Source organism: Cebus imitator, unplaced genomic scaffold (genome assembly GCF_001604975.1).
Source record: "Cebus imitator isolate Cc_AM_T3 unplaced genomic scaffold, Cebus_imitator-1.0 Scaffold169, whole genome shotgun sequence".
In the NCBI taxonomy this organism is placed as follows: domain Eukaryota; kingdom Metazoa; phylum Chordata; class Mammalia; order Primates; family Cebidae; genus Cebus; species Cebus imitator.
Genome location: NW_016107484.1, coordinates 1,211,491 through 1,227,741, shown reverse-complemented (window position 1 = coordinate 1,227,741; position 16,251 = coordinate 1,211,491). Strand labels below are relative to the sequence as shown.

The window sequence follows — 16,251 nt, the reverse complement described above, 5'->3', positions numbered from 1 at the left end:
TTGAGACAGAGTCTTGCTCTGTCGCCAGGCACCAGGCTGGAGTGCAGTGGCGCAATCTCCGCCTCCTGGGTTCAAGCAATTCTCCTGCCTCAGCCTCCCGAGTACCTGGGACTACAAGTGCACGCCATCATGCCCCGCTAATTTTTGTATTTTTTTTTTTTAGTAGAGACAGGGTTTCACCATGTTGGCCAGGATGGTCTCGATCTCTTGACCTCATGATCTGCCCACCTCGGCCTCCCAAAGTGCTGGGATTACAGGCATGAGCCACCGTGCCTGGCCAATTTTTTTTAACTTTTAAATTATAAAAGTAAAACAGATTCCTTCTTTAAAGAGTAAATATAAATTGTACAAAGGGCATAAAGACCAAAATGAAAGCCCTTCTCATCTCCATATCCCACTCTCCAGATGTTCTCTTTCTCATTTCATTTTTTAAAGTTTGCCTCCCACTCTTTTCTTCCTTTCATTCTAAATATTTCTGTGAATTAGTCATGCAGCAAAAACATATATCTTAATGGGTTAGGACATCAAAGATTCTATAAAAGTATGTTATGTTAACCTCTATAGATATCATGGTAAAGGGATATTTGTGTTCAGAACATGTGTTTATGTACATTAAAGAATTTTTTTTAATAGCTACATTCAAGTCCCAGTATATTAAATAATTTAAAATTAAGACCTCACTGGGTGCAGTGGCTCACGCCTATAATCCCAGCTCTCAGGGAGGCAGAGGTGGGAGGATAGCTTGAGCCCAGGAGTTCGAGACCCTGTTCTACACACACACACACACACACACACACACACACACACACACACACGACAAATAAATAAATAAATAAGACCTCATAGCAAAGCATGAACATACCTAATACATAATTAATAATGACTATAACTACATAGAGTGAGCTAGTAAATTCTAGGCTTTTGGAAGCCATTATATATCTTTGGTGTTATCTTTAAACACACACACACACACACACACACACACACACACACACACACACACAAGAGCTTTTTTACCCTTTTAAAAAAATTAACAGTGTGCAGCCTGGCCAACATGGCAAAACCCTGTGTCTACTGAAAGTACAAACTTTAGCTGGGCATGGTGCTAAGCACCTGTAAACCCAACTACTCAGGAGACTGAAGCAGGGGAATCACTTGAACCTAGGAGGTGGAGGTTGCAGTGAGCTGAGATTGCACCGCTGCATTCCACCCTGGGCAACAGAGCAAGATTCCATCTAAAAAAAAAAAAAAAAAGCGAGTTGAAATTGGTGGTATTTGGCCAAACCGTGCAGGTTGGAGATAGAGATGATTCTTCCTTCACAAGATTAACTACCTGAATCTTTTGTGTTTTTTTTTTATCCTTAATGGAATAATAAAGAACCACTGGAAATTCTTTTGTAACCTCTTTGTTTTGTAGGTGAGAAACACATGCTTTATTAATGCTTGAATGTAGGAACAATTCAGTGAATGTGTGTTGAATTGATGGATGAGTAAATTGAGGTCTGTAGAGAGTACATGGACTGTTCCTACTCCTCTGCAGCTTAGTGACACTTGATCTCTGTGGTTTAAGTAAAGGAACCAGAATGTTGTTAGCAGTGGAGCTTTACTCACTCATTTAACAATTTGTTTTTTTGTGTGTGACAGAGTCTCACTGTGTTACCCAGGCTGGAGTGCAGTGACAGGATCTCAGCTCTCTGCCTCCCAGGTTCTCCTCCCAGCAGTTCTCCTGCCTCAGCCTTCTCAGTAGCTGGGATTACAGGCACACACCACCACACCTGGCTAATTTTTATATTTTTAGTAGTGATGGGCTTTCACCATCTTGGCCAGGCTGGTCTCGAATTCCTAAACTCAGGTGATCTACCTGCCTTGGCTTCCCCAAGTGCTGGGATTACAGGTGTGAGCCACCATGCCCAGCCGATGAACATTTTTGAATGCTTAAGTGTGCTTTGTTGTGTTCAAGGTTAATATTTTTAACCCTCAGGTCCCTGAGGAGGGGGAGTTACTGAGGTTGTGATTTATATATTAGTAACTGTACATCCTGTGATAGAGTGACCACTTGTTCCTCTTCATTGGTGGTGAGGAAAGCCAGTGGCTTTAGCTGTCCTGGAGCCTAGGGGATGACATGTGAAATGAGAAATATGCCTCTCTGTGGCCTGGTTATGAACTGAACTTTTTTTGTGTTTTTTTCCTAGCTGGAGGAAGAAAGATCTGTGCTCAATAATCAGTTGTTAGAAATGAAAAAAAGGTAAGCTTTCTGTTTATTGTTGTGTGTGTGTTTAATAAGATGTCAGAACATGATATATATGGTAACTTGTCGTAGAAAACAAGTGACCTCCTTATATTCAGAAAATGGCATTGTGATAGTTTGGTATTTGTAATTGACAAATTATGAAAATCCATTTGCTGGGCCAGGCATGGTGGCTCACGCCTGTAATCCCAGCACTTTGGGAGGCTGAGGCGGGTGGATCACAAGGTCAGTAGTTCGAGACCAGCCTGACCAACATAGTGAAACCTCATCTCTACTAAAAATACAAAAAATTAGCCAGGCATCGTGGCAGGCACCTGTAATCTCAGCCACTCAGAAGGCTGAGGCAGGAGAATCGCTTGAACCTGGAAGGCAGATGGTGCACTGAGCCAAGATAGCGCCACTGCACATCAGCCTGGATAACGTGCAAGACTCCCTCTCAAAAGAAAAAGAAAAAGAAAATCCATTTGCAAAAGTTTCACTATTACTAAAACAAAAATAATTTTATTTTAAGCCATGCTGAGTTGCTTTTATTCAGAGGTGATCTAAAATCAGATTGTCTCATGTATACCACTGTTACCTCCTAGTTTCAGTAACTAAAAATACTATAATCTTACATGTAGTTATTGATCTGGATATAAATACTGATTTCAATTACATAAAAATGTTAGGCTGGGCGCGGTGGCTCACGTCTGTAATCCCAGCACTTTGGGAGGCTGGGGCGGGCAGATCATGAGGTCAGGAGATCGAGACCATCCTGGCTAACACTGTGAAACCCCATCTCTAATAAAAATACAAAAAATTAGCTGGGCGTAGTGGCACGTGCCTGTAGTCCCAGCTACTTGGGAGGCTGAGGCAGGAGAATTGCTTGAGTCCAGGAGGCGGAGGTTGCAGTGAGCCGGAGGTTGCAGTGAGCCGAGATTGCGCCATTGCACTCCAGCCTGGGTGACAGAGCGAGACTTTGTCTCAAAAATAAATAAATAATTTTAATGTTCATGAATAATGGGTAACATCATTTTAAGTGTTTCTATTTTCTTTAAAAAGGCTTTGTTACTTATTATTCTCCCATGATAGTCAAAGGGTATTCAAATTAAAAATTAGTATAATTTTTTCAGTACTTTTCAATAAGGAAGAACATGGCCCACAGAAATAATTGTGTAGAAGCTTGATGCTTCTATAAGCTGATAAGTCTTTGTCTGCTGTTTTAAAACATGCAGTTTTGTTTAGAGAATGTCTGTGCTTTAGATGGTGCCAAGCGGGTTTGGGGGTTGCTACTGCTGAGAACCACAGCCTGTGCAGTGGCTGCTGCAGAATGGGTGCATACCACAACAGTGATGTGCTTTTTTGCTTCTTAAAACTAAAAAACAAACCTTAAAGAATAGCATAACCAATAATTTCTCCATGGTCCTGTGAAGTATTTTATTCCCACTTGTCAGGGCAGAGGAGGTTTCCCCACCCGCCTACTGAGGTGTGTTTTTTATGCAGCAGTGTCTCTTCTGCCAGCATGGCAGTTGCTTAGGAGTGGAGGGCTTTATTTATTTATTTAGATTTAGCTATTTGGATTCCACAAGCCACACTCTAAAGGACATTAGGCCTTGGTCCAGGGATGCACTTACTTTTCTTTTTTTAATTTATTTTTTTTGAGAAATGTCCTCTCTCTGTCGCCCCAGTTGGAGTGCAGCGGCTCAGTCATCGCCCACTGCAGACTCCATCTCCTGGGCTCAATTGATCTTCCCACCTCTCAGCCTCCCAAGTAGCTGGTACTACACCCATGCATGGCCACACCTGGCTAATTCTTTTTCTTAATGTTTTATAGAGACAAGGTCTCGCTATATTGTCCAGGCTGCCTTTCCTTTATTTAAATTAAGAAACACATAGTGAAATTAACTAAGGTGGTGTTTATACTCAGAATGCATGTGTGTTTCACCACTGCCATGCCCCTGATAAGTCTTTGCTCTTGTATTTTTTATTTTTAGATGGAGTTTCGTTCTTGTTGCCCAGGCTGGAGTGCAATGGCACAATCGCAGCTCACTGCAACCTCCACCTCCCAGGTTCAAGCGATTCTCCTGCCTCAGCCTCCCAAGTAGCTGGGACCACAGGGCTTGTTCCTGTGGCATTCTGGCAAGGGAGCTGTGGTTGGGCACCGTGGTTCATGCCTGTAATCCCAGCACTTTGGGAGGCCAAGGAGGGAGGATCACTTGAGCACAAGAGTTCGAGACCAGCCTGGGCAACATAGTGAGACTCTGTCTCCATTAAAAAAAAAACAAAACTGGTATACCCCTACATTTAAATAGCACTTCATAATTCACAAATTAATCTAATCTCAAAACAACCCAGTGAACTATATGGTGGAGCTTACATTTTTAAAGGATGAAATTAGCCAGGCATGGTGGCATATGCCTGTAGTCCCAGCTACTCAGGAGGCTAAGGCGAGAGGATCGCTTGAGCCCAGGTATTCAGTGCTGTAGTGCACTAGGATCATGCCTGAGAATAGCTGCCGCCCTCTAGCCTGGGCAACATAGCAAGAGTCTGTCTCTAAATAAAATAAAGAAATAAAACAATGAAACTAAAGCTCAAGAAGTTAGGCATGTTATCCCAGGACTCAGAACTAATAAAGGACAAGTGCAGGCTGAAGACTCAGGTCATCAGATTTTTATGCTGGTTCTCCTCTCGGTGAATCTTTAAGATTTTTATTTATTTATTACTTACATAGATCTTTTTAAAAAAGAGAAGACATGCTTAATGATGAAGTCTTTATCATGTAACTTTAACTAAATTACATGCCTTTCAAAATATGGTTAGGCATGGGACTTTTCTCGTGGCTTAAAAAGATGAAACGTACCAGGCGCGGTGGCTCATGCCTGTAATCTCAACACTTTGGGAGGCTAAGGCGGGTGGATCACAAGGTCAGGAAATCGATACCATCCTGGCCAACATGGTAAAACACTGTCTGTACTAAAAATACAAAAAATTAGCTGGATGTGGTGGCACTTGCCTGTAGTCTTAGCTACTCAGGAGGCTGAGGCAGGAGAATTGCTTGAACCAGTGAGGTGAAGGTTTCAGTGAGCCAAGATCGCACCACTGCACTCCAGCTTGGGTGACAGAGCGAGACTCCATCTCAAAAAAAAAAAAAAGAAAAATGAAACTTGGCCGGGCACGGTGGCTTATGCCTATAATCCCAGCACTTTGGGAGGCCAAGGTGGATAGATCACTGAAGTCAGGAGTTTGAGACCAGCCTGGCCAACTTGGTGAAACCCCGTCTCTACTAAAAATACAAAATTAGCCAGGCGTGGTGGCAGGTGCCTGTAATCCCAGCTACACAGGAGGCTGAGGGCAGGAGAATGACTTGAACCCAGGAGGCAGGTTGCAGTGAGCTGAGATTGCACCATTGCACTCCAGCCTGGGCAGCAAGAGCAAAACTCCATCTCAAACAAACAAAAAAAAGATGGAACAAATTTGGGGGTTGTGAAGTTCTCGCTCTTACTTCTCTCTGTTCCTGTTTTATGTCCTCATTGTTTAGGAGAGTGTGTCTTGAAAAATCACTCTTAATTTTCATCAGAAAATACAAAGATGACTTTTTCTGGGAGTGAAAATTTCACTCCTAGTTTATCGTATGTAGAAGTGTTCTTTGTTTGTTAATAAACCCTTATGGAAAGTTATTTCTATTTTAGAAACTTGAATGTAAATTTATTTTAGCTTATAGTTGGGACCCTTAAATGCCTTCTAAAAGTCAGTTTGATAAAGGATTCATATGTAGGTCTATGTGTGTAATGGTTAAATAAATATACCAAGCATTGAGGACTAAAAAGAACTTGATATACTGTTAATTTTGAAAGCCTTCCAAATACTTACATTGAAAAGTATTTTAAATGTAATTGGTCATGCAAGAACTGAGAGCTTAGTCAACACTTGAATTCAGAAGTGATCATTAAACATACATAGTTAAGATAGTTATATAATCACTTCAGCCAGATGGTCATGATTTTCAAGTGCAGAATTTACTCCCAACTGTAGGATTAAACTGAAGCCAGATGCAGGTTTGGGAGCTGGTTTGGTTTTGCTCCCTTCTCCAGGCTTTTTAGTGTCAAAGAAGGGGCTCCAAAGCCAAAGTATGAGGCATGGATTTTTGGAGTCAGAATTCATCCCATCGGTGCCAATGCAGGATTTCTGTCAGGAGTAAAAACTGGTTTGACCATAAAGCCCCCAAATTCTGAAGAGGTCCCGTGCAACTTCAGTCCATCCGGCTCACTGTGGGTTGCTAACTGTCTGACTGTCTCCGAGCTTGCGCTACTTACCAATGCTCATTTCACCCCTCTCTTTTCCCTTTCCTACTCTTGCTTCCTTTGCTATATCTGTGTGTCTTTAATGGTAAGACTAAAGAAAGTCTATCCACGTTATAATAAATAAATTTCATATATTTTTAGCAAACCAAATTGTTGTATATATTTTTTGGCTGCCTTTGTCCCTCTGTGTCTTGCTTTTGTTTTGTAAAATATTCTCAGCAGTATATATATATATATACACACACACACACACACACACACACAAACACACACATATATTTCCTTTTTATATCTATATACAGCAAAGAACTTCAGTGCAAATTTAGTCTCCTTACTGTATTTGCATTTCTCTTCATGATTCTAATATTTGGTTCTTGTTATTTTGCATTTTTAAAGCTTGCCCAGTAACACTTTAAGGTATTTGCTTCATTACTGGAATTTATTTCTTATGTAAGTAGTAAGGAAAGAATCTGGATAAAATATTCCCCTGGGGGATGGGGAAAGAAAAATTTCTGGTCCCTCTATCCCTTCTTTCATATTATGTTTATTTTCCCTTCTTGATTTTTTTGTAATACCAAGTCATTCCAGCTAATGGCTTAATACGATTTGTGACTCAGACATCAGTAATGTTGTTAAGATGACTTTTTAAAATTAAACCATGAACAATGGTTTAATTTAGCCCCTCCTGGTGGTTTGCACAGTGGAATTGAGCCTTAGAGATGGCCTAAGAAGCTAGCAGTGATGATGGGTCACAAAGATGAGCTGCCAGAGGCTACTTATCCTGTCATTGGGTGTATAAATCACAAGTCAGATTTCTTTCCTAATCATGCACGTGTCGGTAGCTTGCATAGGAAGCATTCTGGCAGCCATCTCCTTAGAAAGCAGGGGGCTGAGAGGTTGTGTGTGTATGTGAAGATGAGCAGAGTCTGTTTGGTGGCCCCAGAAAAGGACACCTGTCCCTTTTTCCTTCTGCCAGCTGTACATTTGTTTATCCCTCCCTAGCACTAAGCATCTGTGGGATCTTGGGCAACTGGAGTCCTGATTATAGGAAAATCTAAATCTTTTCTTGACAACCCCCAAATCCTGGTGTTTTTTTAGTAAAAACATTTAAAATTACATTTTTCAAATTTGAGTTGGATTTATAGCAAGTGAAGCTCTGAAAATCATTTTTATAACAGAATCAACTACCAAGTGCATTTACTAGAAACATAAGAGACCCGGGTTTTTTTTTGTTTTTTTTTGTTTGAGATGGGGTCTTGCTCTGTTACCCAGGCTGGAGTACAGTGGCACAATCACAGCTCACTACAGCCTCAAGCTCCTGGGCTCAAGCGATCCTCCCACTTCAGCTTCCCTAGTAGCTGGGACAACAGGCATGCGCTGCCATGCCTGGCTAATTTTTTAAAAAAGTTTTTGTAGAGACAGGGGTATCACTGTGTCAACCAGGCTGGTCTCGAACTCCTGGGCTCAAGTGACCGTCCTGCCTTGGCCTCCCAGACTACTGGGATGACAGGCATAAGACACCGTACCTGGCTGAAACCTAGCCTTTATTGCATCTTTGGATGACATCAGATGTTTTTACTTCCCAGGTGGCAAAAAGTGCCTGTACATTCCTTTCATGTAAGTTGCTGTTTTAACCTAAGCAAGAGCCTATGTCCTAACGAGGTGTTACTAGTTTAGTAATTTATCCGCACTGATGCCTACCCATTTCCAGTGCGTGAGTAATGCTGGGGTTTTTAATTAAAGAAGTTTCTGTCTCAGATTCTTTTCTTACTACTACTCATTCTGGAGTGTAAGTGTAAGCCACACAATGAGATAAATACAACACTTATATTTTCATCTTTGTGTAGAATTTCAATTTGCCATAAATCATGAGATTTCTGTAACTTGTGTGCCGGATATCTTGGGTCTCACTAACCAGACATACATTCTGCCGTTTCTAACCTGGGCCTCAGTTTCCTCTTCCTCCAGTTGGTTCCAAAACAGTCAAGCAGTACATCCTCTGCATTTCCCAGTTACTTGGAATAGAGCCAGGTGTGATTTGGCTTCTTGTTAAGGTCATGATGGTTCACTGATGATTGCCTGTGCTAATGCAGTGTCTTAGGTTGTATGGCCTGTGGCCTAACCCAGGAAATTTTTCTCCAGTTTTGTTTTTCCTAAAGTATTTTTGTCATTTTCCTCTCGTGTTTCACACTGCATGTCGTTTAAAAAACTTTTTATTTAAAAATAATTTTATATTTTTAGAGTAGTGGAGAACTAGTGCATCCAGTTCTCATAGGCCTTCCCCCAGCTGCCCCTAATTGAACATCCTACACAGCCCTGGCACACTTATCAAAACTAAGAAATTACCATGAGCACCATACTCAGCTGAAACAAGAGACTTCATTCAGATCTCACCAGTTTTCTCACTAACGTCCTTTTGTGTTCCAGCATCCAAACTAGGATCTGGCAGTTAGTTGTCGTACCTCCTTTGTCTCTTCTATATGTGACAGTTTCTCAGCCTTTTCTTGAATGCATGTAGTTTTTATAAGAAAAGTTTAAGTGTGGCCAGGTGCAGTAGCTCATGCCTGTAATCCCAGCACTTTGGGAGGCCAAGGTGGGCGGATCACCTGAGGTCAGAAGCTCGAGACCATCCCGGCTAACGTAGTAAAACCGTCTCTACTAAAAACATAAAAATTAGCTGGGCGTGGTGGTGTGCACCTGTAATCCTAGTACTTTGGGAGGCTGAGGCGGGCGGATCACTTGAGGTCAGGAGTTTGAGACCAGCCTGGCCAACATGGTGAAACCCCATCTTTACTAAAAATACAAAAATTAGCCAGACATGGTGGTGCATGCCTGTAATCCCAGCTACTTGGGAGGCTGAGACAGGAGAATCTCTTGAACCCAGGAGGTGGAGGTTGCAGTGAGCTGAGATTGCACCACTGCACTCCAGCCTGAGCGACAAAGTGAGACTCTCAAAAATAAAAACAAAAACCCCCAACAACTTTAAATAGGTACACATATGTAACACATGCTAGCTGCCCTTTGAGCTCTTTTCACTGTGTCCTGGTGTCCCTCCCTGTTCTTCCCTCATCTTTCCCTTTCTCTTCCCACTCCCCTGACCCTCTCATTAAAGGTCTCACCCCCTCCCTCTGCTGATAATCAAGTGCTGAGTCAGGCCAAGAACATAAATCAGGCGCTCTGAATTTTTCCTCCCAGGCTCCCATGCTTTCATTCTGTACCTGAGAAAACCATTTTAACATTTTCTGTTCTAGCCTTTATGTAATTACCATTAATTTCTATGAGCTAATTTAATGTCCTCTTCAGAGTCTATGGCTGGAAAGTAATGAGTAATAATTGTAATCTTTGCTACTGTTTTGGCCCATAACATCATAAATACCCATTCTTGGAACTTGCTAAAAGTTACTGAAATTAGTGAGAACCAATTGATATGTCCAGCATAAAGCTGCTCTGCATGACATCTGTATAACTGCTTTGCATGTGTGTATTTTAATTGTTGGTATTGCTTGGTAATCATTTATTCAAGAATTAACAAAATTCAACTCGGGTTTAGATTTTGGTAGAATTTTGGGGAGGGTACAACCGTTCTTTCTTTTTAATTCTACCTCTTCCAAATTTATTAACTTGTTTCTTTAAGTTCAAATGGATACAATCATATGCAGATTCTGGCATGTCTATGCATAGGTACACTTTTTCTCCCCTCACAGTAAGTAAAATTTCAAGTAAAATTTTGTGAGCATAATGGCCTTAACTCCCTATGAAACTTCCCTGTTACACTTTTTTTTTTTTTTACATTAACTAACGTTAATTATGTGTTTGTTCTAGAACAGTTGTACATCAACCGCTCTTTCGGTTGATTTTTGTGGAACTTTTAACTCTTTGATCTTTTAGAGAATCCAAGTTCATAAAAGACGCAGATGAAGAAAAAGCTTCCTTGCAGAAATCCATCAGTATAACTAGTGCCTTACTCACAGAAAAGGATGCCGAGCTGGAGAAACTGAGAAATGAGGTAGAGTACAACCCAGGGCTCACGAGCTTTCACTCCGCCTCCGTTTGTTCAAACTCCGAGCCTAAGCCAAACAACTGTGTTTCAGGTCACAGTGCTCAGGGGAGAAAACGCCTCTGCCAAGTCCTTGCATTCAGTCGTTCAGACTCTAGAGTCTGATAAGGTGAAGCTTGAGCTCAAAGTAAAGAACTTGGAGCTTCAACTCAAAGAAAACAAAAGGCAGCTCAGCAGCTCGTCAGGTAATGGACGCCTGCCCAGGGCTTCTCCTCCCAAGGAGCCCTTTCTAGTACAGATGCCCTTCGAAGACAGCTCTCATTGCTGCTTTGACTCCGACTCTCCTTAGCTCTTCCACCACTTAATGGGCTTTCTTGTGGTCTGTGAATGTTGTCACAAACCTACAATGGTGGCTGCCTGCTGCTATGCAGACTGGGGGGTATTAAAGTACACAACAGTGCAGGAGAAGGAGGTGTTTCCTGTGGTAAAGAAGGGTGGATCGCCACTGTACATTCAGATGAATGTGACCGACATTCTTACTCGGGAGTTGGCCGGCCTGAGCGAGAGCACGTGAAGGGCAGGGCTGGTGTCTGTGAGAGCCCATAGGGTCCCACACAAGGACAGGACCTCATCCACATGTGCTCAAAGTGGTATATTGGGAAGTCCACAAGAAAATGAGTTTTTAACACTGGCCCTTTCACTGCAGTTTAGATTGTGATTAAAAATATACATATATCCTCCCTCCATTTGTTTTATTTTTTTTTTCTCCTCAAATTTAAGGTAATACCGATACTCAGGCAGACGAGGATGAAAGAGCCCAGGAGAGTCAGGTAATGTTCTCACCTTATTGCTTTGCTTGGTTGCTATTTTTCAAAATCATTTAATCTTTTGGTTTATTTTCCTTCTCATTTGATGCCTTTGGTATCAGTTAGTCATTTGAATGGATAATACATTCCTCTGGTCCAAACATTAAACAATTAAAAATTATATACATTAAATGTTCTCCTCCAAACCTTCTGTCTCTTCTGCTCAGTTCCCAATTCCCCAAACAAGAAATTACTGTTATTAGTGTCTTTCCTTTTCAGAGATTTTAAAAAATGTATATATAAGCCAGCACTAATACAGTCTTCCCTCTCTTTTTTTTTTCTTTTATATAAATGATGGCATACTACATAAACAGTTCTGGGCCTAACCTTTTTTATAGCTATGTAATGTTCTATTATGTGGATTTACCATAATTTAGTTCGCTGTTGGTTGACAGTGACCCTTGGGATGTTTCTGGTCCTTTGGGTGTTTTATAAACAATGCTATAAGGAATTATCTTGGGCAGCTATCACTTACATATTAGTATTTCTGCAAGATGAATTCCTAGGAGTAGAATTGCTCTGTCAAAGGGTTTGTTATTTATCTTAACCTTTAAAAGACTGGTTTCTTAAAAACTCAGTCTCTTAGCGCAAACATTAATAAAACAACTTTAGTTTTAAACTAAAAATGGGACTTGGCCAGGAACGGTGGCTCATACCTATAATTCTGGCACTTCGGGTTGCCAAAGTGGGATGATTGCTTGAGCCCAGGAGTTTGAGACCAACCTGGACATCGTAAGACGTCATCTCTCAAAAAACAAAAACAAAAATAAAAGTAGCCTGCAGCCTGGGTGACAGAGCATTTTTTTAAGAGCCTGGGCCAGGTGTAGTGGCTCACACCTATATTCCCAGCACCCAGCACTTTGGGAGGCTGAGGCAAGAGGACTGTCTGAGGCCAGGAGATTGAGACCGGCCAGAGCAACAATAAATAGCAAGACCCTGTGTCTACAAAAAATAAAATTAGTCAGGCATGGTGGCATGCTCCTGTAGTCCCAGTTACCCCAGAAGCTGAGGCAGGAGGATTGCTTGAGTCCAGAAGGTTGAGGCTGCAGTGAGCCATGATCATGCCACTGCACTTCAGCCTGAGTGACAAAGTGAGAACTCTCTCAGAAAAAAAAAAAAAAAAAAAAAGGTAGGGTGGGGGTCCTGGGTACAGTAGCTCACACTTGAAATCCCAGCACTTTGGTAGGCCAAAGTAGGCAGATTGCTTGAGCCCAGGAGTTTAAGACCAGCCTGGGCAACATGGGTGCTCCAGCCTGGGTGACAGAGCAAGACCCTGTCTCAAAACAAACAAAAATTTGTAAAAAGGGATTATATAAAGGCAAAGTATTCTGTATTTGTAAATATAATTGTATATAGCAACAAACATCCATCTTTCAATTTTTTTTTTTTTTTTTTTAAGATGGGGTTTCACCATGTTGGTCAGGCTGGTCTTGAACTCCCGACCTCAGGTGATCTGCCCACCTTGGCCTCCAAAGTGCTTCGATTACAGGCGTGAGCCACCACGCCAGCCCATCTTTTAATTTTGATATATTTTGAACATATTTGATATGTGTTCAAAATTCAAAAGTACAAAAGCCACTTTTTATTTTTAAATAAAAGGAAAACTCACCTTGAGGTTTGTTTTAGTTGCCAGACATCTCCTTTGAGGGGCATGCAATGATTCAATGTTGTACAAACTTACATGGAGTAGCACTGTCTTCTTTTATGTCTACTGGGCTTAATAACTAACAATGTCTTCTCTCCCCTTTCCTTTCTGCTTTGGTTTGTTTCATCTGCTGCTGACAACACTTTTCTTCCAATCAGCAAATGGTTCGTTTCATGTTTCCTAATTTTTGTACATGCATGTGTGTGTTTGTGTGTATGGTTTCCCATTAATGTCCATTGTTTGGCTTTTTCTTCCTCCTGCAATGGAGCTCTTAATACAAGAATGACTTAGAAAATGCACTTTGGGAAGTGAGGATAGACTCAGTAGGTCTGCCTTTAGAGGTGGCCTCCATGATGCTGGGGATATTCTGTGGAGAAAGACTGGAGTGACTGCTAACTTTGCTTTGTAACTTGCCCCAGCAGGAGAAAAAAAACAAATATTTCTTTAAGAAGTAAAATATGTATGTGTATGTGTGTGTGTGTATATATGTATATATATTTTTAATATTATAAAGTGGGATTTTTCAATTCAGAGAAATGAGACCTTTTTATTATTTGTAGAAGAAGAAATAAATTTTTTGTTTTTAAGTTAAAGTGCCCTTAGTTTGAAAGGAAATGTTCAGGACAAGAGCAGTCCCTCCTGTTGGCCACCTTGTCCCCCCCGCCCCAGGGCTCGGCACAGGTGCTCTTCCTCTGGGTGGCACCTGAACGCTGCGCTGTTGGCGTGCCAGGCTGTTTGTCCTCGGTTTGGAGAGAGCTTTAGCCTTCTCCATTTTCCCTGAGGACATGTTTACTTATCGCTCCACCATTACCAGTCAGCTGATAAAGGACAGTCTGAAGGAAATTTCCATATGACTTTTTCAAATCTACAGAACGGAAAAGTCCTAGATGAATTCTGGAGTTTAATGGAAGAACTAACCTTTTTATGCATTTTGTAAAGGGGTGTGTGTGTGTGTGTGTGTGACTTTTGTAGAATGCAAGATTTTATATATACACACACACACACACACACACACACACATATATATGTTTTATTTTTTATTTTCTATTTTTTGAGATGGAGCCTTGCTCTGTTACCCAGGCTGGAGTGCAATGGCCTGATCTTGGCTCACTGCAACCTCTGCCTTCTGGGTTCAAGCAATTCTCCAGCCTCAGCCTCCTTAGTAGCTGGGACTACAGGCATGCATCACTACACCCAGCTAATTTTTGTTTTTTGTGTTTTTTTTGTATTTTTACTAGAGACAGCATTTCACGATATTGGCCAGGTTGGTCTCAAACTCCTGACCTTAGGTGATCCGCACACCTCCGCCTCCCAAAGTGCTGGGATTACAGGTGTGAGCTACTGTGCCCAGCCAATATTTTTTATGTGGTAGAATGAAAACAAACGTGTGCCCATATATTCAGAAATGTAAGATTATGACTTTTGGAGAATGCAAGATTTTTTTTCCAATAAAAAAATTTTCTTATACTTTTTCAAGAATCAATAGCACTCCACCAACCCACAGATTTATATGTTTAAGAATAATTTCAGGCCGGGCGCGGTGGCTCAAGCCTGTAATCCCAGCACTTTGGGAGGCCGAGGTGGGTGGATCACGAGGTCAAGAGATCGAGACCATCCTGGTCAACATGGTGAAACCCCGNAGACGGGGTTTCACCATGTTGACCAGGATGGTCTCGATGTCTTGACCTCGCGATCCACCCGCCTCGGCCTCCCAAAGTGCTGGGATTACAGGCTTGAGCCACCGCGCCCGGCCCAAAAAAAATTTTTTTTTGTAAAGACGGGGTTTCACTATGTTGGTCAGGCTGGTCTTGAACTCCCAACCTCAGGTGATCCGCCCGCCTTGGCCTCCAAAGTGCTTGGATTACAGGCATGAGCCACCACGCCCGGCCTAGACACATGCCTCTTAATCCCAGCTCCTTAGGAAGCCGAGGCAGGAGAAGTGCTTGAATGTGGGAGGTGGAGGTTGCAATGAGCTGAGATTGCACCATTGTACTCAAGCCTGGGTGACACAGCAAGACCCTGTCTCAAAAAAAAGCTATACAGATTGGAACCTTAGTTTCATCAAAATAAATGTATGTTTTTAAAGTGAGCTTCTCTAGTGGATTGTAAAATGACACAACAAAAAAACCACAATTGTTTTGTAGTTCCTTTGCCATAAATAGATTTTTGTAAATCTGGCAAGCAAGAGGAGACTACAAATGGTTTAACATGAAAATTTTAAATGTGAGGCTGTCACGGTGGCTTACGCCTGTAATCCCAGCACTTTGGGAGGCCAAGGTGGACAGATCACCTGAGGTCAGGAGTTTGAGACCAACTTGGCCAACCTGGCAAAACCCCATCTCTACTAAAAATACAAAAAATTAGCTGGGCATGGTGGCATGCGCCTGTAGTCCCAGCTACAAAGGAAGCTGATGCAGGAGAATCGTTTGAACCCAGGAGGCGGAGGTTGCAGTGAGCCAAGATCCTGCCACTGCATTCCAGCCTGGATGACACAGTGAGAAGAAAAAAGAAGAGTAATTTCATTTGCCTCAAAAACAAATGAAGTGTATCCATTTATACCTAGAAATATTCAGTGAAGTGTACTTTAAACGTTTTTTTAAAGATAAAAGAGCATCTACTCAGTAAGGAACATTTGAAGAATACTGAAAGGTGTGAGGGGTTAAAAGAAACTGCCATAACCTCACCACCTAGACATGACTTCATTTAAGTTCAGCTCTTTACTCACACAATCTCAGCATTCCTGTCCTCAGGGAGAGTGAAAAGTATGGGCTCCTAATAGCCACTGTTGGCCTCTTCGGCACACTTTGCTGCCGTCGCTTAAAGGCATATACTTCATGACTTGTTGATGCTCCAGCTTATATATATATTCTTGTCATTCTACACATCTCACTTTCTTCTTTTTTTTTTAACAGATTGATTTCCTAAATTCGGTAATAGTGGACCTTCAAAGGAAAAATCAAGACCTCAAGATGAAGGTGGAGATGATGTCAGAAGCAGCCCTGAATGGGAACGGGGATGACTTGAACAACTATGACAGGTATTTCATAGGAAGACATACGGATTGCTGTAATCCCAGCACTTTGGGAGGCTGAGGTGGGTGGATCACTTGAGGTCAGGAGTTCAAGACCAGTCTGGCCAACATGGTGAAACCCCATCTCTACTAAAAATACAAAAGTCAGCCAGGTGTGGTGACACAGGCCTCTTTTTTTTAATTA

The 16,251-nt window shown here is 41.7% G+C and overlaps 1 protein-coding gene across 23 annotated transcripts in view; it reads left to right on the top strand.

Annotated features, from left to right (window-relative positions):
• The window catches only part of CLIP1 (CAP-Gly domain containing linker protein 1), a 141,335-nt gene that overhangs the window by 122,907 nt on the left and 2,177 nt on the right, over positions 1 to 16,251 (top strand). For 12 of the 23 annotated variants that reach the window (XM_037744214.1, XM_037744218.1, XM_037744209.1 and 9 more), the window contains 7 exons: positions 2,193 to 2,245; positions 6,925 to 6,945; positions 10,417 to 10,534; positions 10,620 to 10,770; positions 11,306 to 11,355; positions 13,195 to 13,200; positions 15,949 to 16,073. In XM_037744214.1, coding sequence (XP_037600142.1) covers positions 2,193 to 2,245; positions 6,925 to 6,945; positions 10,417 to 10,534; positions 10,620 to 10,770; positions 11,306 to 11,355; positions 13,195 to 13,200; positions 15,949 to 16,073 — 524 coding nt within the window. Of the gene's footprint in view, positions 1 to 2,192; positions 2,246 to 6,618; positions 6,679 to 6,924; positions 6,946 to 10,416; positions 10,535 to 10,619; positions 10,771 to 11,305; positions 11,356 to 13,194; positions 13,201 to 15,948; positions 16,074 to 16,251 lie in introns of those variants that run through there. The other 11 variants (XM_037744215.1, XM_037744208.1, XM_017544323.2 and 8 more) reach the window with 4 other exon arrangements.